Source organism: Gadus morhua, chromosome 3 (assembly GCF_902167405.1).
Source record: "Gadus morhua chromosome 3, gadMor3.0, whole genome shotgun sequence".
NCBI lineage: Eukaryota > Metazoa > Chordata > Actinopteri > Gadiformes > Gadidae > Gadus > Gadus morhua.
Window position 1 is genome coordinate 30,222,776 of NC_044050.1, and position 19,674 is coordinate 30,242,449.

General features: G+C 52.3%; 2 protein-coding genes across 3 annotated transcripts; both read left to right on the forward strand.

Moving 5' to 3' along the window:
* Positions 1-1,912: 1,912 nt before the first annotated feature.
* On the forward strand, positions 1,913-9,073 carry wbp1lb (WW domain binding protein 1-like b; the record flags this gene model as incomplete). Its single annotated transcript, XM_030350545.1, is given in 3 exon segments — positions 1,913-2,015; positions 4,325-4,486; positions 6,281-9,073. Coding segments are annotated over 3 exon segments (1,080 nt in total), but the record flags the coding sequence as incomplete, so codon positions are not given.
* Positions 9,074-10,257: 1,184 nt separating this feature from the next.
* as3mt (arsenite methyltransferase) lies at positions 10,258-19,352 on the forward strand. Of its 2 annotated transcripts, XM_030350546.1 has the most exons (11): positions 10,258-10,457; positions 10,914-10,956; positions 11,167-11,294; positions 12,686-12,836; positions 14,081-14,217; positions 14,352-14,421; positions 14,618-14,699; positions 15,305-15,436; positions 15,525-15,664; positions 17,150-17,269; positions 18,928-19,352. In XM_030350546.1, the coding sequence occupies exons 1-11, from the start codon at positions 10,441-10,443 to the stop codon at positions 19,033-19,035; spliced, it is 1,128 nt and encodes a 375-aa protein (XP_030206406.1). In that variant the 5' UTR covers positions 10,258-10,440; the 3' UTR covers positions 19,036-19,352. The 2 variants fall into 2 exon arrangements, with proteins under 2 accessions (XP_030206406.1, XP_030206407.1); XM_030350547.1 differs by lacking the exons at positions 17,150-17,269; positions 18,928-19,352 and adding an exon at positions 16,833-17,051.
* Positions 19,353-19,674: the final 322 nt, after the last annotated feature.

A 19,674-nucleotide genomic window follows, 5' to 3' on the forward strand; every position in this document is an offset into this window, starting at 1 on the left:
CTGATCATGCAACAAATGCACAGTCATGGTTGAGAATGTGTGGATAATGGTGTTTCCAGCCGACTTCTACCTGACCGTCGTCCTCAAGGTCCTCAAGGTTCTCAGGCCATCTCCTCCAACAGCTGCTTTATGCAGCAGGCGGGCTGGAGAGCACCCTGACCTTCAAGTACAACACTAGTATGGATTAAACACTGGCACCTTTGTTAGAAGTAGTTTTTACTTAGCTTTTAACTGTAGTAAAATGATCCATGTGGTATTCAATGATGGAAGTCATAAGAGGCTTTTTCATTTTCTTCTGAAACATCTTCCCATTCTTTATTCTTTTTCTATAAGATTGTTATTAATATTGTTGTATTAAAAAAAAAAAGGTTGCACTTGTTCGAGTTTAAAATGAAAGAAAGAGGCATGTTCCTAAGCATAAAAGTTCATATCTTTGACCAAGACACAAAGGTAATGGTATTCATAACCCGAGCATCATATGGTTTCTCTTCTCCATGTCTGTTTATTTCAGCAGTGTTTCATTATTGGAGATGATTATCAGTTTAATATGCCAGTCTCTTGGCCTGATTCCTGATGAGCTGCCCTGTGGTGCAGGAGAGAAGGATCGTTTTCCTGTCGCCCTTCAGGGTGGGGGACGGAGGAATGTGGTCTATGCACCGTCAGTGTCTGCTCGACACCTGATATATAATACAGAGAAAGGCCATTTACTCTGCCTGGTCAGATTACCTAGAGAACCAGAGTCTGTTGTTCCTGCGAGCCTCAGAAAGTCCATCGTAGTTGAACAAATTAGAAATCCTCTTTGTGACACCCAGCTGTGAAGGCCATCTATAGGTCACTGAGAAGGTCTTAATGCTCCCTCATCTGCACCATGAGATGGGAGAGGACCCCATTTAGGACTGGATCATCAGAATAACTTCTCATAGTCTTGCATAGTCTCTCATAACATGCTTCAAGAGGTGATGCCACAGAGCAGAGGAGAGGAGAGGAGAGGGCTACAGAGAGGGGAGAGGAGAGGGCTACAGAGAGGGTAGAGGAGAGGGCTACAGAGAGGGTAGAGGAGAGGGCTACAGAGAGGGGAGAGGAGAGGGCTACAGAGAGGGGAGAGGAGAGGGCTATAGAGAGGGGAGAGGAGAGGGCTATAGGGAGGGGAGAGGAGAGGGCTATAGAGAGGGGAGGGGAGAGGGCTACAGAGAGGGTAGAGGAGAGGGCTACAGAGAGGGGAGAGGAGAGGGCTACAGAGAGGGGAGGGGAGAGGGCTACAGAGAGGGTAGAGGAGAGGGCTATAGGGAGGGGAGAGGAGAGGGCTACAGAGAGGGGAGAGGAGAGGGCTATAGAGAGGGGAGAGGAGAGGGCTATAGAGAGGGGAGAGGAGAGGGCTATAGAGAGGGTAGAGGAGAGGGCTATAGAGAGGGTAGAGGAGAGGGCTATAGAGAGGGGAGAGGAGAGGGCTATAGGGAGGGTAGAGGAGAGGGCTACAGAGAGGGGAGAGGAGAGGGCTATAGAGAGGGGAGAGGAGAGGGCTATAGGGAGGGGGGAGGGCTATAGAGAGGGGAGAGGAGAGGGCTATAGAGAGGGGAGAGGAGAGGGCTATAGGGAGGGGGGAGGAGAGGGGGGAGGGCTATAGAGAGGGTAGAGGAGAGGGCTACAGAGAGGGGAGAGGAGAGGGCTATAGAGAGGGGAGAGGAGAGGGCTATAGAGAGGGGAGAGGGACGGAGACAAAAAACAAGAGGTGAGGGCAGATCTCAAGTGGGGGAGAGAGGGAGGGCAGAGTGTGAGCAGGTGATGAGGAGGACGAGGAGCCCCTCAGTTCGTTCCAGACCAAAGGACCCCACAGCCATGGCACACAACCTCCTACTGGCTATGGTAATTCATATATCGTGGTAACGGTTGGTCTGGTGTGTTCTCTCCTCAGAGCGTCCTGCAGTGCGAGGGGCTCAACAACCAGAGCTACGTGTGTACGGCGGGACACTGCTGCGCAGAGGACACGTGCTGCAGCTACTACTACGAGCTCTGGTGTAAGTCCTCCTCCTCCTCCCCCTCCTCCTCCTCCCCCTCCTCCTCCACCTCCTCCTCCTGCTCCTCCTGCTCCTCCTCCTGCTCCTCCTCCTCCTCCTCCTCCTCCTGCTCCTCCTGCTCCTCCTGCTCCTCCTCCTGCTCCTCCTCCTCTTCCTCCTCTTCCTCCTCCTCCTCCTGCTCCTCCTCCTCCTCCTCCTTCTGCTCCTCCTCCTGTCTCAACAGACCAGATGTTACATTTAGACTTACAACGGTTAATGCAGACATCCCCCCCCCGACGGCGGAGTCAGCCCCGCAGGGCGACATCCAGCTGGTCAGCAGCAGTCAGGGTGAGGCGTCTCGCTCAGGGACACCTCCACACTCCCGATCTACCTCCTGAGCTGCTGCCGCCCAGATCCCCCCAGATGTCCGTAGCGCTGAGGGTCCGAAGGCTGGGTGGTTATATCATCAACCTTTAGCCTGCTTCGTGTTCCTCAGTCCTCTGCCCTGTGGGTTATTGTGGAGCATCTTATCATAGCTATCTCTGCTGTACTTGGGGAATGGGTTAACCTAGTGATTATCAGTGCTTGGTTCCACAGAGATCTATTGTTGTTTCTCTTTCTCGTAACTAATGTACTTATTGGGAGTCGCTTTGGATAAAAGCTCCTGCTGAACGTAGCTGTGTCTGACCCTTGAGTTGCGTCAGGCCTGCGCGTGTTCAGCAGAAGGGCTTGGTGCTCATGTCGGTGATCTATGAAGGGATCTGTCGAGAACGCCTTATTGACTGTCAACACACGGTCCCCGTGCCAGCTGCTCTTTAATAATGCGCTCCTCTGGCTCCTGTTGAGAGGGAACCCTTTAGAGTGACAGAGTTGTGGTTCTCCTACCAGTCCGGGTCAGTTGGTCTGTCAGCCCTGAGCCTCCAGCCTCCAGCCTCAGCCCTCCCCTTGAGGCCAGTCCTCACTGCGGGCTGCCCGTGGTTCAGAGAGGGCTCCGGTGGAGTGGAGGCTGTTCAGCCCTCTCCCCACAGATCACATGTTTACATTTTATCTCATCAAGAGGCAGTCCCCCCCCCCCGTCCCCCCGTCCCCCCGAGTCCTTGAATTGACATTCTCTGGATCTCTCCTCGTTTTTGTGTGTGCGATGCGTTTGGAGAAATGAAAACCCAGGGACTTGTTCAGCGCGGCGGTCCCTAGGGGTTCTGGAGGAGAGAGGACCTTGACGGAACTCATTTCTGTAAACCGTTTCTCATTGCAGTGACAGTTGTTCTGAAATAGAATTGCTTTACACTACAGATTTAGCATTTAGTTGGCAAAGACTTTGTTGTTGATTTTCTGCAAATTGCTTTCCAAACTTTAGTTGAAAGCAGACTTAAGTTTGCTTTCGTTTGCTTTCGTTTTTCTGACTGCAGTAAACCGTCTGCATCTAATGGCCCTGACACAACCAGATTATCGGTCGTCAGACAGTCTGGCGAGAAAAGGCAGTCGGACTGTTTGGTCATGGGCCATGGCTGATTCAACTATCTACTGTCTATCGGCTGAAAATAACCCGACGGCTTGACAAGATCACTGACGGCCGATGGACCAGCCCACACCGAACGTACTCAGCTCACCGAGCTGGCCAGACTGTCCTACGGCCGCTGATATGGTGTGTGGTCAGGGCCTTAAGGTTCACAGTCAGATGATCTGAGACCCGCCGACACGTGTTTGTGTTCACCGACCTCAGTGCCCTTCAGTGTATGGCCCGCCTACAAACCTCCCTCTGTGTGGTCCTACCTGTACGGCGACCATAACGAGTGCTTCTAATCTGATACCTGGGGTCAAACACACACCTCTTGAAATTAATCAACAACTTTTTTTACGACAAAACAATGCTTAATAAGTATCGCTTATCAATTACTTATCATAGCTGTCCATAATATCTTGACAGTTGTAAGTTGCAAGAGGTTGAGTCCAGGGTCTACAAGCCTATCATTTAACAAGAGTTATGAGACTCTATGTTGTTAATAGTGCAGGAGACAGAAGATACCGGGTTCATACCCCAATGTCTCAAGAAAAGGTTGACCCCTTACTGCCCCTTTATCTAACGTCTCAAATGCGTTAAGTAGGGGCGGCTTCTGGCTCGGGAGGTAGAGCGGGTCGGCTGGTAACCGGAAGGTTCCTGGTTCGATCCCCGTCTCCTCCTAGCTGAGTGTCGAGGTGTCCCTGAGCGAGACGCCCCCCCCTGACTGCTGCTGACCAGCTGGCTGTCGCCCTGCGGGGCTGACTCCGCCGTCGGGGGGGGAATGTGTGCATGAATGTGAGGCAGCATTGTAAAGCTGCTCTCCGTCCAGGGTTCTGGCTGGTCTGGGCCATCATCCTCCTCCTCTGCTGCTGCTGCGTCTGCCACCACCGCCGCACCAAGCACCGGCTGCAGCAGCAGCAGAGGCAGCACGAGATCAACCTCATCGCCTACCGAGAGGCGCACAACTACACCGCTGTGCCCTTCTACTTCAGTAAGACCGCCACTACACCGCCACTACACCGCCTCTACACCGCCTCTACCCACCACTACACCGCCTCTACACCGCCTCTACCCCACCACTACACCGCCTCTACACCGCCACTACACCGCCTCTACCCCACCACTACACCGCCTCTACACCGCCACTACACCGCCTCTACCCCACCACTACACCGCCTCTACACCGCCTCTACACCGCCTCTACCCCACCACTACACCGCCTCTACACCGCCACTACACCACCTCTACACCACCACTACACCGCCTCTACACCACCACTACACCGCCTCTACACCGCCTCTACACCGCCTCTACACCGCCACTACACCGCCTCTACACCGCCACTACACCGCCTCTACCCCACCACTACACCGCCTCTACACCGCCACTACACCGCCTCTACCCCACCACTACACCGCCTCTACCCCACCACTACACCACCACTACACCGCCTCTACCCCACCACTACACCGCCTCTACCCCACCACTACACCGCCTCTACCCCACCACTACACCACCACTACACCGCCTCTACACCGCCTCTACACCGCCTCTACACCGCCACTACACCGCCTCTACACCGCCACTACACCGCCTCTACCCCACCACTACACCGCCTCTACACCGCCACTACACCGCCTCTACCCCACCACTACACCGCCTCTACCCCACCACTACACCACCACTACACCGCCTCTACCCCACCACTACACCGCCTCTACCCCACCACTGCACCGCCTCTACCCCACCACTACACCACCACTACACCGCCTCTACACCGCCTCTACCCCACCACTACACCGCCTCTACACCGCCTCTACACCGCCTCTACCCCACCACTACACCGCCTCTACCCCACCACTACACCACCTCTACCCCGCCACTACACCGCCTCTACACCGCCACTACACCGCCTCTACACCGCCTCTACCCCACCACTACACCGCCTCTACCCCACCACTACACCACCTCTACCCCGCCACTACACCGCCTCTACACCGCCACTACACCGCCTCTACACCGCCTCTACCCCACCACTACACCGCCTCTACCCCACCACTACACCGCCTCTACCCCACCACTACACCGCCTCTACCCCACCACTACACCGCCTCTACCCCACCACTACACCACCTCTACCCCACCACTACCCCACCACTACACCGCCTCTACCCCACCACTACACCACCTCTACCCCACCACTACACCACCTCTACCCCACCACTACACCACCTCTACCCCACCACTACACCCTGTCCTCCTCCCCCTCTCCCCCCTCACCCTGTCCTCCCCCCCCTCACCCTGTCCTCCTCCCCCTCACCCCCCCTCACCCCGTCCTCCCCCCCCTCACCCCGTCCTCCCCCCCCTCACCCTGTCCTCTCCCCCTCCCCCCCCTCACCCTGTCCTCTCCCCCTCTCCCCCTCCTCCCCCTCACCCTGTCCTCTCCCCCTCTCCCCCTCCTCCCCCTCACCCTGTCCTCCCCCCCCTCACCCTGTCCTCTCCCCCTCCTCCCCCTCACCCTGTCCTCCCCCCCCTCACCCTGTCCTCTCCCCCTCCTCCCCCTCACCCTGTCCTCCCCCCCCTCACCCTGTCCTCCTCCCCCTCACCCCGTCCTCCCCCCCCTCACCCCGTCCTCCCCCCCCTCACCCTGTCCTCTCCCCCTCCCCCCCCCTCACCCTGTCCTCTCCCCCTCCCCCCCCTCACCCCGTCCTCTCCCCCTCCTCCCCCTCACCCTGTCCTCTCCCCCTCCTCCCCCTCACCCTGTCCTCTCCCCCCTCTCCTCCAGGGTTCCTCCCTAACTCCCTCCTGCCCGACTACGAGGAGGTGGTGAACCGGCCCCCGACCCCCCCGCCGCCCTACAGCGCCTTACACACCGTCTCCCCCCCGCTGGCCCCGGGGCCCCTGGGGGGGGAGCCGCAGGAGGCCCCGCCCCCCCCGGCGGCCCCGCCCCCGGACGGCCCGCGGCCCCGCCCAGGCCTGGAGGAGGCGGGGCCGGGCGGGGGGGGCGGGTTCCTCCCCAAGGCGGACGACAAGTCTCCGGGGGCCATCACGCGGGCGGACGGGGGCGAGGGGGGCGAGGGGGGGGAGGGGGGGGGGGAGGAGGAGAAGAGGCAGCGAGGAGGCGCCGGCGACTCCGGGAAGGAGCCGGGGGGGCTGGGGGGGCCGGGGGGGGCGGGGGAGAAGCGGCCCCTCCCCGCGGCGGGCCGGCGGCGCCGCTTCACGGGCGACTCGGGGATCGAGGTGTGCGTGTGCGGCGCCCGGGGGGGGAGGGGGCCGTGGGCGGAGGGGGAGGGGGGGGAGGAGGAGGAGGGGGAGGAGGGGGAGGGGGGGTTGATGAAGGAGCTGGAGAGCCTGCTGGGCTGCACTGAGGACAAGGAGGAGGCCGGGGGAGGAGGGGGAGAAGGAGAGTTCTGCGAGAGCTGCGGTCCTCGAGCCCACCTCAGGGAGGGGGAGGAGGGGGAGGGGGAGGAGGAGGAGGGGGAAGAGGAGGAGGAGGAGGAGGAGGAGGACCACCCTGAGCCCGCCCACCGCAGCGGTAGCGGTGCCCCACCGCCCTCCATCCACCAGCAGGAGGCGCTGCCCCGCGGCCCCCAGCCCTAGAGCTGGAGGCGGTAGAAGCTGAACCGTCTCAGGGCAGAGCGGCGGACGTGCCAGAGAGAGGAGGGACGTGGTCCAGTGGTCCATCGCCATGTGTGTGTGTGTTTCTTTGTTTTGTCCTCGTCGACGTGAGTCTCGATCGTACACCCATCGGTCCGGAGTCCGGACGTACGTCGGAGGTCACCCTGGACCTGAACTAATCCGGAGATCCCTTTAACCCTTAAGGGGTCCACTGTGGCCTTAAGGGGTCCACTGTGGCCTTAAGGGGTCCACTGTGGCCTTAAGGGGTCTACTGTGGCCTTAAGGGGTCTACTGTGGCCTTAAGGAATCCACTGTGGCCTTAAGGGGTCTACTGTGGCCTTAAGGGGTCCACTGTGGCCTTAAGGGGTCTACTGTGGCCTTAAGGGGTCCACTGTGGCCTTAAGGGGTTCACTGTGGCCTTAAGGGGTCCACTGTGGCCTCAAGGGGTCCACTGTGGCCTTAAACGTTCTGCTCTCGTCGGGTGCAGTGCCCAGGAGCCGCCAGCAGGGGGCGATAACCCTGGCCCCCAAGGAGCTCCTCCCTCGGCATCAGTATGAGAACACGCCCACACGCTCTCACGCTATTCGCTCTGAGACAACAGAGCCCGCCTCCTGGCTGGCGGGGCGGGGGGGAGGGGCCAGGTGAGATGCGGTCAAACCACCGAGCCAGAAGATTGTGCAACAAGTGCAAAGTGTAATCAACACACAGTGTGTGTTTATGCAATTTGATGGTGTAGCGGACCCCCGAGCGGCTGGGGTTCAGAGTGCTCTGTTCAGGGGTCTGATGATGAACCAGCCCTGGTCCGTTTGAAGGAGACCCAGTTAGCATTAGCCTATTTTACCTTGTCTTTGTGTTTTTGTCTTTTTTTTACACGGCATGTATTTGTTTTTGAAAAAGGACTTAACATTTTCAAACGGTCAAATATGCTATTCTACCAAGCTATGATTTGAGTCTTAATTTGCAAGGCATATTGTCTTTGATATGAATATGCAGTAAATGTGAGCTTACTTTAATACGCTTGCATAGGGGGTTAATTGATCTGTCCACGATGAATGTCACAGGAACAATGTCACAGACCATCGCTGGCTTTAATCAGTCAACGGATCCTTGTGTATTTCCTAAGACTGAAGTGAATAATGAATGAAAAGCTTTTTAGAATTAGTATTCAATAAAACCCATATGGCTTGAAGATGATCTATCTGAAATGTAGCAGCTCTAGATGTAATTGAAGCTGCTCTTTTTGACATGCCATTTGACAGGTTATTTTATAATGTTGTATAAAACACTTAAATGCTTTATTTTAATATGTTGCTTTGGTCTACAAAGCACAGCTATCTCTCTGTCGATCAAACGTTTAGGGCCAGTCACTTGAAAATGTTAATCTACACCTTATGACAGAGTACATGGGATACTATGTAATGTACAACTTAATACTTGATGTGGCTGTTGAATAATACACAGTATGGCCTAAACACATTCTGAAGTGCTTTTCAAAATAACTTTTTAAGGGTGGAAAATAAATAAATATATTAATTTCTCCTGAAATTGTGGTACAAATAGAATATTTTCATATCCGCAAGGTCCCTCGTCGTAAGAATCACGTAATCAATGCCACTCGTGTGTAATAATATTCTGGGACATATGACTATTCGTTTATAGGACGAATAGTCAGCACATACGTGATGTTTATATTACATGTAAAGATTTGTATTTTATTGTAATCTCCAATTGTTGTTTAGGAGCACATTGTAATCTCCTGAATGTTAGTGTTTGAATTATACCTGAGTGATGCTTCTGTCAATGGTAGAATGTTTCTGACCCTCGGCCAAAGACTAGTGGTTGTGTCACTGGCGGAAGTGGTTTGTGCACACATGCTTTGAATGTGGGGTTGTCCATAACACGATTATTAAACCTCCACAGTGGATGTGCGTCTAATAAACATCTCTTCAAATACTGTGAACACAGCGAATACTGGTTTTATTATCGGTCATAAGCATGTAGAAAAACATAACTTGCAGGATTGTGAGTTGTTACTGTCTGAGACATGTATACTTTCATAAGAGATGAAGACCTTTAAGGTGCTGTTTAAAATCTGTACCTTTTTACTCTATATTGTTTCAAACAACCAGATGTTACGGTTGGTTTCCAGCACATCTGTTCAAAATGATACATTTTCCAACAAAGAATTTCTTACAACTCCAATTCTAGAGATGTCAGGGACAGGCCCACAATATATTACGTTTTCTAAATCACACATTTCCATCAAACAATCAAAGATAATCACATCACTTACGCATATGTACACTGACTTCTACATATTGATAATAAAGAAAAGTATGCACCCTTTAATACATACAATTTACAAACGCCTGATGATAGACTGATGAAGCGCAGAGAAAGAAAAGGCTTATACGATCCAATGTGGTATGCTTCTTGACCAGTATCACACAGCTGCCACATTTATAATGCTCATTAACCACAGCAGTATATCATCTGAAATGTTTTAAACATTATCCACTAACCACTTGTCATACCTGGGAATAAAACAATGTTCTTCTAGGATCCCTGTTATAAGACTAGTGTTCATAGGTGAGTGATTAGGAATGGGATAATGAGCCAACACCAAAGACTTGATATTACTACTATACACTACTATACTACTACTACCACCACTACTACTACTATTACTATACTACTACCACTACTACTATACTACTACTACTATACTTCAACTACTACCACTACCATAGTACTACTATACGACTACTATTACTACTAGCACCACTATTACTATACTACTACCCCCACTACTACTATGCTACCACTGCTTCTACCACTAGTAACACCACTAATACTACTACCACTACTACTACTCTACTACCAGTAGTACCACTACACAGCAATTAAACACATTGAGCAATATTTAATCAGTTGTAAAGCCACCGACTTTATAAAATAAAGGCTTTTCCGTTTCCCAGGGCATTAAAGTCTGACAGGATCCGACCATCATATGACAGGATCCGACCATCAAGTCTAATAACGCCCTCATGGTGCAGACAGACCGGAGGCGAAAGGGGGCGTGTCTGTGGAGTGGAGCACCAAAGGGGGCGTGTCTGTGGAGTGGAGGACCAAAGGGGGCGTGTCCGTGGACGCAAGGCATCATGGGAGTTGAACTGAGCGGTCCGAAGTACACCCATGGACCTACTGCTGAACCCTGCGATCCCGTGATCCAGTGATTCGTCCCCGTTCTCTAAAGTCAAGCTTCACCCATCACGGACAACTTTAATACGTCCATGACAAGGACTCACATCACAGACCAGTGTAAAGATGGCTGACACCAGGAGGTAAGAGTAAACATAAACCTCTCACTGCACAGCGTACACACAGTGAGCGCAGTCGCCAATTATTATTGATGGTAGTATTCATATCAGATTATTAACTCCGAGTGTTACCTGACCCGGGCTGAACTCGTCCGACGTGCAGTCATGCATCTCTCTCTCTCTCTCTCTCTCTCTCTCTCTCTCTCTCTCTCTCTCTCTCTCTCTCTCTCTCTCTCTCTCTCTCTCTCTCTCTCTCTCTCTCTCTCTCTCTCTCTCACCTAACATGGGCTTAGTAATAAGAACACTTACACTACGACAATGTGTCATTCAATTATTAAATGAAGGAGATCTTGAATAAAGAAGATAACTGTCGAAATTGACTATAAGTGTGTGCGCATGCGCGACCTTTCAGTTCTATCTACAAATCTATTGATATCCTCAGATCATAACCATATTATTATTATGACTCTTTGTTACCAGTACCCAAGGCTTTGAGGACACCGCCACTCATGTGAACGTCAAAGTATGTGCTCGCTCTCTCAAGTCTAATATTATGTTCTATCATATAGTTTATTTTTATATCCTATTATATACAGTTATTGGAAATGTTCACTATACTACTACCACTACTACTACTACTGCTATACCACTACTGCTACTATTACCATTACTACTACTACTACTACTACCACGTTTGTGCTCATTTGAACTCCCCTTTGTGCCCATTCACCAGGAGTACTACGGTAAGGTCCTGAAGAAGACGGTGGATCTGAAGACCAATGCCTGCATGACGCCTTCCTCGCCCGTCCCTCTGCCCATCCGCCAGGCGCTGAAGATGGTGCACCCTGACGTCAGTGACAAGTGAGTCCTCCAGCCGCACCCCCCAACCGTACCACAACGTACCCCAAAGAGTACCCCGAACCCCTAACCGTACCACAACGTACCCCTAACCCCCAACCGTATCCTAACCCCCAACCGTACCCCAAAGAATACCCCTAACCGTACCCCCAACCGTATCCCTAACCGTACCCCCAACCGTACCCCAAAGAGTACCCCTAACCCCTAACCGTACCACAACGTACCCCTAACCCCCAACCGTACCCCAAAGAGTACCCCTAACCCCTAACCGTACCCCTAACCCCCAACCGTACCCCTAACCCCCAACCGTACCCCTATCCGTACCCCCAACCGTATCCCTAACCCCCAACTGTACCCCAAAGAGTACCCCTAACCCCTAACCGTACCTCTAACCCCCAACCGTACCCCCAACCGTATCCCTAACCCCCAACTGTACCCCAACGTACCCCTAACCGTACCCCAAAGAGTACCCCTAACCGTACCCCAAACCGTACCCCCAACCGTATCCCTGACCCCCAACCGTACCCCAAAGAGTACCCCTAACCGTACCCCGTACCCCTAACCGTACCCCCGGTTAAGCATCGGCCGATACGAGTATATACGATACACCCTCCAGCATTGATACGACCAACAGCCCTGGTTCTTATTGGAGGCTTCTCTCACCATGACCGCGCTGTAGAGTCGTATCGCTGCCCCTGGTGGCCGCGCTCTGGTCCCCCGGTGGCCGCGCTCTGGTCCCCCGGTGGCCGCGCTCTGGTCCCCCGGTGGCCGCGCTCTGGTCCCCCGGTGGCCGCGCTCTGGTCCCCCGGTGGCCGCGCTCTGGTCCCCCGGTGGCCGCGCTCTGGTCCCCCGGTGGCCGCGCTCTGGTCCCCCGGTGGCCGCGCACTGGTCCCCCGGTGGCCGCGCTCTGGTCCCCCGGTGGCCGCGCTCTGGTCCCCCGGTGGCCGCGCTCTGGTCCCCCGGTGGCCGCGCTCTGGTCCCCCGGTGGCCGCGCTCTGGTCCCCCGGTGGCCGCGCTCTGGTCCCCTGTGAGGTCGGGTAGGAGTGGCTCCTGCTACTTGAATCTGATGACATCACCTTCATGGGTTCAGATATTACATTATTAATATTCATATTAAGTTTACATTGAGGGCCTTTAGCCGACGCTTTCCCCCAAAGCCACCTGCAGCCGTCCTTACACACGCTAACACCCCGACGGCGGCGTCAGCCCCGCCGGGCGCCGGCCGGCTGGTCAGCAGCAGTCAGGGTGGGGGGTCTCGCCCAGGGACACCTCGGCCCTCCGCTAGGAGGAGCCGGGGGACATTAAAGAGGAATTATCTCCAGTGCTGTCCCCTTCAAGCGGAGCCCCCCCTGTGGTCCTGGGACCCCCTGACACCCTCCCGGTGGGCCCCCCAGGTACTACGGCTGTGGTCTGGTGGTCCCGGAGAGCCTGCAGGGCTGCCGCGTGCTGGACCTGGGCAGCGGCAGCGGGAGGGACTGCTACATGCTGAGCCAGCTGGTCGGGGAGAAGGGCTACGTCACGGGGATCGACATGACAGAGGACCAGGTACCAGCACATAGACAGGACCAGGGACCAGGACCAGCACATAGACAGGACCAGGGACCAGTACCAGCACATAGACAGGACCAGGGACCAGTACCAGCACATAGACAGGACCAGGGACCAGTACCAGCACATAGACAGGACCAGGGACCAGTACCAGCACATAGACAGGACCAGGGACCAGCACATAGACAGGACCAGGGACCAGCACATAGACAGGACCAGGGACCAGCAAATAGACAGGACCAGGTACCAGCACATAGACAGGACCGGGGACCAGCACATAGACAGGACCAGGACCAGGTACCAGCACATAGACAGGACCAGTACCAGCACATAGACAGGACCAGGGACCAGTACCAGCACATAGACAGGACCAGGTACCAGGTACCAGCACATAGACGGGACCGGGGACCAGTACCAGCACATAAACAGGACCAGGACCAGCACATAGACATGACCAGGGACCAGCACATAGACAGGACCAGGGACCAGGACCAGCACATAGACAGGACCAGGGACCAGGACCAGCACATAGACAGGACCAGGACCAGGTACCAGCACATAGACAGGACCAGGACCAGGTACCAGCACATAGACAGGACCAGGGACCAGGACCAGCACATAGACAGGACCAGGACCAGGTACCAGCACATAGACAGGACCAGGACCAGCACATAGACAGGACCAGTACCAGCACATAGACAGGACCAGGGACCAGCACATAGACAGGACCAGGACCAGGGACCAGCACATAGACAGGACCAGGTACCAGGACCAGCACATAGACAGGACCATGTACCAGCACATAGACAGGACCGGGACCAGCACATAGACAGGACCAGGGACCAGTACCAGCACATAGACAGGACCAGGTACCAGCACATAGACAGGACCAGGACCAGAGAGCAGCGGACCATAGACAGGACCAGGACTGTTCTTCTGTCTACAGGTCTTACTGTTCTCTGACTGTTCTTCTGTCTATAGTTCTTAGTGTTCTCTGACTGTTCTTCTGTCTATAGTTCCTAGTGTTCTCTGACTGTTCTTCTGTCTATAGTTCTTACTGTTCTCTGACTGTTCTTCCCTCTATAGGTCCCTGACTGTTCTTCTGTCTACAGGTCTTACTGTTCTCTGACTGGTCTTCTCTCTATAGGTTCCTGACTGTTCTTCTGTCTACAGGTCTTACTTTTCTCTAACTGTTCTTCCCTCTATAGGTCACTGACTGTTCTTGTGTCTCGTTGCTCTAGCTGGAGGTGGCCAGGACGTACGTCGACTACCACATGAAGGAGTTTGGCTACAAGAAGCCCAACGTCAGTTTTGTCCAGGGATACATCGAGGCCCTGAAGGAGGCGGGCATCGAGGACGGGTCCTGTGACATCATCATGTAAGACCGCCATCACCCAGCGAGGTCCTTCTCCTCGTTCGTTTCTCTCTCCTTCTGTGGAACATTTGTGTTTTCATGAGTTGCATCCATGAAGTCGTTTTACTAAAGAGGCTTGGTTGTGTTTGATGTTCCAGTTCCAACTGCGTGGTGAATCTGTCTCCGGACAAGAAGCGGGTTCTGGAGGAGGCGTTCCGCGTTCTGAAGGTAAGGCGTGGTTTCTGCCCTCCACATGTGACCTTTGACCTCTTCCTGTGACCTTGACAACCTTAAAATAATTAAGTGAAAGTCTCCAGATAAAATGTGAATCGCTGTTCTTTAAATACCTTGTGTGGACCTATGACACAGTCAACATTGTAAAGTAATGAGTGGTTTTAAATGGTTTTATCACGTTGATTGTCAGGATGGGGGCGAGTTCTACTTCAGCGACGTCTACAGCAGCGGGCGTCTGACGGAGGAACTCAGACGCCACCAGGTCCTTTGGGGTAGGGCTCCGATTTTAATACATTTCAATATGTTGTACGACTACTTCTACTACAATATACTAGTACTACCATTACTACTACTATACTACACTACTATTACTACTACTACTACACTACACTACTATACTATTAATACTACTATTGCTATTACTAGTAACTACTACTACTACTATACCACTACTACTACTACACTACTACCACCACTACTACAAATACTACTATACCACTAGTACCACTACTATTATTCTACTACTACTACTATACCACTAATACCACTATTGCTACTATACTACTACTACCACTACTACTATTATTCTACTACTACTACTATACCACTAATACCACTATTACTACTATACTACTACTACCACTACCCCTACTACAACTACTCTACTACTACTATACCACTAATGCCACTACTACCACTATTACTAGTACTACTACTCTACAACTACTAAAACTACTACTATACCACTAATACCACTACTACCACTACTACTTCTACTCTACTACTACAACTACTACTCTACTACCACTACTACCACTACTACTCTGCTACTACTCTACTACCCCCTCTGCCCGTCACTGAGCTGCTGTCCCCCCAGGCGAGTGCATCAGTGGGGCTCTGTGGTGGGAGGACCTCCTCCTGCTGGCCGGGGAGGTGGGCTTCAGCGCACCCCGCCTGGTGACCGCCAAACCCGTCACCGTGGACAACAGCGAGCTGCAGAGCATTCTGGGTAACCCTTCCGCCGCCTCGGGGATCGTCAGGTCACACAGGTCACAGTGGGCTACGTTCTGAACACCTTCTCTCCCTCCTCGCCTCAGGGGACTTCCGCTTCGTCTCGGCCACGTACCGGCTCTTCAAGGTCCCGGCCGGCGCCCGGACGCCCGCCCTGGTCATGTACGAGGGCAACGTCGCCGGCCTGGAGGAGAGCTTCACCCTCGACACGCACTACACCTTCAAGGTCAGCCCTGAACAGCACCTAGAGCGAACCAGAGGCACAAGAGGCTTCAGAGGATACACGTTGAGGCACTGATGAGAGTGGCTCCGACACCGACACCAGTAGTGGAGAGTCCTCTGATACGGCCTGCAGATCTCTAGAACATCACAACACTACGGCGTTCTGCTGCGTTCGTTAACGCTCGGAGGAGGAACGTCGGAACTCATCTCCGACCCACGTGTGTTCGAGCCGTAAAAACACGAATGCTCACGATAAACTACAAGAATACAAATGTAGCATTCTGTTATAGGTTATAAACGTAGCATTCTGTTATAGGTTATAACCGTAGCATTCTGTTATAGGTTATAAACGTAGCATTCTGTTTTAGGTTATAACCGTAGCATTCTGTTATAGGTTATAAACGTAGCATTCTGTTATATGTTATAAACGTAGCATTCTGTTATAGGTTATAAATGTAGCATTCTGTTATAGGTTATAAATGTAGCATTCTGTTATAGGTTATAAACGTAGCATTCTGTTATAGGTTATAACCGTAGCATTCTGTTATAGGTTATAAACGTAGCATTCTGTTATAGGTTATAACCGTAGCATTCTGTTATAGGTTATAAACGTAGCATTCTGTTATAGGTTATAACCGTAGCATTCTGTTATAGGTTATAAACGTAGCATTCTGTTATAGGTTATAACCGTAGAATTCTGTTATAGGTTATAAACGTAGCATTCTGTTATAGATTATAACCGTAGCATTCTGTTATAGGTTATAAACGTAGCATTCTGTTATAGGTTATAAACGTAGCATTCTGTTATAGGTTATAAACGTAGCATTCTGTTATAGGTTATAACCGTAGCATTCTGTTATAGGTTATAACCGTAGCATTCTGTTATAGGTTATAAACGTAGCATTCTGTTATAGATTATAAACGTAGCATTCTGCTTTAGATTATAAACGTAGCATTCTGTTATAGGTTATAAACGTAGCATTCTGTTATCGATTATAAACGTAATCGATCTAGTTCTGAAAGAAGAAGAGTCAACAGTAAGTGAACCGACTTTACATTGCGGACATCGTAAGAGAACCCAGTGCTATAATAAGAACAAGTGCTGTTATCATCATAGTCATAGCAATGCTAGATGCTGTATCGGTAGATACCTGGTACCTGCCGATACTCAGGTGGAGGAGGCGGTGGCATTGAGGCTGAATGTGTGTTTGTGTTCCAGGTGGAGGAGGCATTGAGGCTGAAGGTGTGTTTGTGTTCCAGGTGGAGGAGGCGTTGGCATTGAGGCTGAATGTGTGTCTGTGTTCCAGGTGGAGGAGGCATTGAGGCTGAATGTGTGTTTGTGTTCCAGGTGGAGGAGGCGGTGGTATTGAGGCTGAATGTGTGTTTGTGTTCCAGGTGGAGGAGGCGGTGGCATTGAGGCTGAATGTGTGTTTGTGTTCCAGGTGGAGGAGGCCGTGGTATTGAGGCTGAATGTGTGTTTGTGTTCCAGGTGGAGGAGGCGGTGGCGGTTGACGGCGAGGTGGCAGAGATCCTGAGCCGCTCCCGGTTCTCCGATGCGTTCACCGTGCAGCGGGGCGCTCCGGCCCCGCCCGGCGTTGCCGCTCCCAGAGTGAGGACTGAACTCTCAGGAGAAGTTCCCGTACCATCTTCTCCTTCCTGATGGGCCGATACCGAGAACATAGCGATACAGCGCCGTCTAGCGTTGCTATCAGTAGTCTGCCCACCATGACGGGGATGTACTGTCTCCACTGACTGTCAAAATAGTTTGATTCAGAACAAGATCATTTCAATCTATTATCTTTAATTAGAATAATGCAGGGTTAGGGCAGGTTGGAGATGAGCATAACACTGTAGTGTTGTGATGTTCTCCGCCTGCGTCGTAAAGGAGCTCGTCATGTGATCGGATCGGCGCAGAGACCTGCGTACTCGCCGACGCTCCGTTCAGTATCGGAGGAATTTTCGATACTGGTATGAGGTATCGGATTGGGAACAACTCCAGTTGTCTCAGACCAGGAGAGGTGTGTGAACGCAGGCACGCCCCTCCTCTGGGTCAGAGGTCGGTGTGTCTGTAGCATCGACCCCGCGCTGGCCCCGCCCCCCCCTGTGTTCCCTGTGATCACACGGTCGGACACGCGGAGAGGCACGGGCGGCATGTGGCTCAGGAGGCAGAGCGGGGTGGCTGGTAACCAGAAGGTTGCTGGTTCGATCCCCGGCTCCTCCTAGCTGAGTGTGGAGGTGTCCCTGAGCGAGACGCCTCACCCTGACTGCTCCTGACCAGCTGGCTGTCGCACTGCGGGGCTGACTCCGCCGTCGGGGTGTGAATGAATGCGTCAATGGGTGAATGCGAGTGGATGTTGTACGGTGCTCTGAGCGGCCGCTGGTCGGAGCAGCGCGGTCGCCCTCCTCCCGTTCCAGCGCTAGAGGCCGGTGTGTTTGTAGTGTCACCCGGCTCTGGCCCCGCCCCTGAGACCTGCTGGGTTCTGTGTAGCCGGTCATACACGCAGAGACGCAGACACCCAGAGGATGGACATGTGTACGCACACACATGTTGGACTCACACACCCCCACACTCAGGGTCAGACAGCTGTGGCAGAGTCATAACGAGACCGGGCCACGGTGGGGAACCTTGACAGGAAGGAATGTTCTTCTCCCGGCCAATGGGATGACAGCCTATCTGCTTTCATGGCCAATCCACACACACACGTGTGCAAACACACACACACACACACACACACACACACACACACACACACACACACACACACACACACACACACACACACACACACACACACACACACACACATGTTTTTCATTGTGCATCCCAGTGCGTTCAGTGCTGGGTAGGTTTCAGTGCTGGTGTCTCCGTGGTGGGCAGAATGGATCCAGCCTTAGTGTGTCTGAGGCTGGGGTCTCCTGGCCAGGCTGGGGCCAGACTTCAGTCAGCTCAGTGTACTGTTGATAGGGATCAGACCGCCCTCAATGTACTGGGGATAATGGTCAGACTGTTCAAAGAGCGACCCCTCCACATGCTTATATAATGAAGTAAGATAAAAGGACAAATCTAAAGAGCCATAAATCATATGTCAATATATAACCTAGACACATGTGTATTATGTGATGCATGACCCCCATTTATAGATATGATATAACCCAATGTGAATAGGTTGTACCCTTTCAAGGTGTTTCAATTGATCAATAAAGCAGAACAGGTTATTGTCTGAATGTCAGTGGTGTTGGTTGATGTTATGGACAATGTTTCTACAGACGGACGTAGTGAATCCGTTTGAGCTGAGCCAACGGAAGGAGAATGCAGTTCCCGGACCTGCCACAGGGGGATGCTGTGGGGCAAAGTCAACCGCATCCTGCAAATAAATAAGCGGAGAGATGTTGATTGATTTCCTACTGTCAAGTATGGAATTCTTTCGTACATCATTCATGTCTTAGCTTTCCTCAATGACCAATGCTTTTTCAAGGTAGAAAAAAAATGAGTAGGTCGATGGAATGATTTTGTAATTTGCCCAAAATTCGCCTAGGAGAATATTCTACTTTCAGAATGAGTTGATATAATAAAGCATTATATGAAATATGTAGTATTCAGCTTTATACCTCTGAAAAGTCGTGACATCACAATGTTTCAATGTTTTCATGATGGGTGGACTTCTGCTTTTTAAATAAAGGATTCAAATCAAGACTGCTTACGCCTTGCATTAATTTGGTTAGATATGATGATAAGAGGCGGGATGCACACTAGGCAGAAACTTACCTGATCCAACAGGATTCTACTGAATAATTCTGGGGGTCGGCTGATGTGTAGTTTGCTCTCCACCTGTGTGACCCCAACATAGATTGAAGTTGGATAACGTTGTTCATAAATGTCGTAATGATGTGTGTTGTTTTTGGCAAATAATGTATAAATGTTCTTACAAGTTCAGAGGAAAACAAAAAGAGACGTGCCTCGAATGAGCCGACGTCACTTCATTAATGATGAATATATTTAAAACATAAGACTAG

Excerpts from the sequence above, each read along its gene's own strand:
- as3mt (XM_030350546.1), top strand. Across the intron at positions 12,837-14,080 it reads TCGACATGACAGAGGACCAG|CTGGAGGTGGCCAGGACGTA; the intron begins GTACCAGCACAT and ends TCGTTGCTCTAG. Across the intron at positions 14,422-14,617 it reads AGGCGTTCCGCGTTCTGAAG|GATGGGGGCGAGTTCTACTT; the intron begins GTAAGGCGTGGT and ends GTTGATTGTCAG.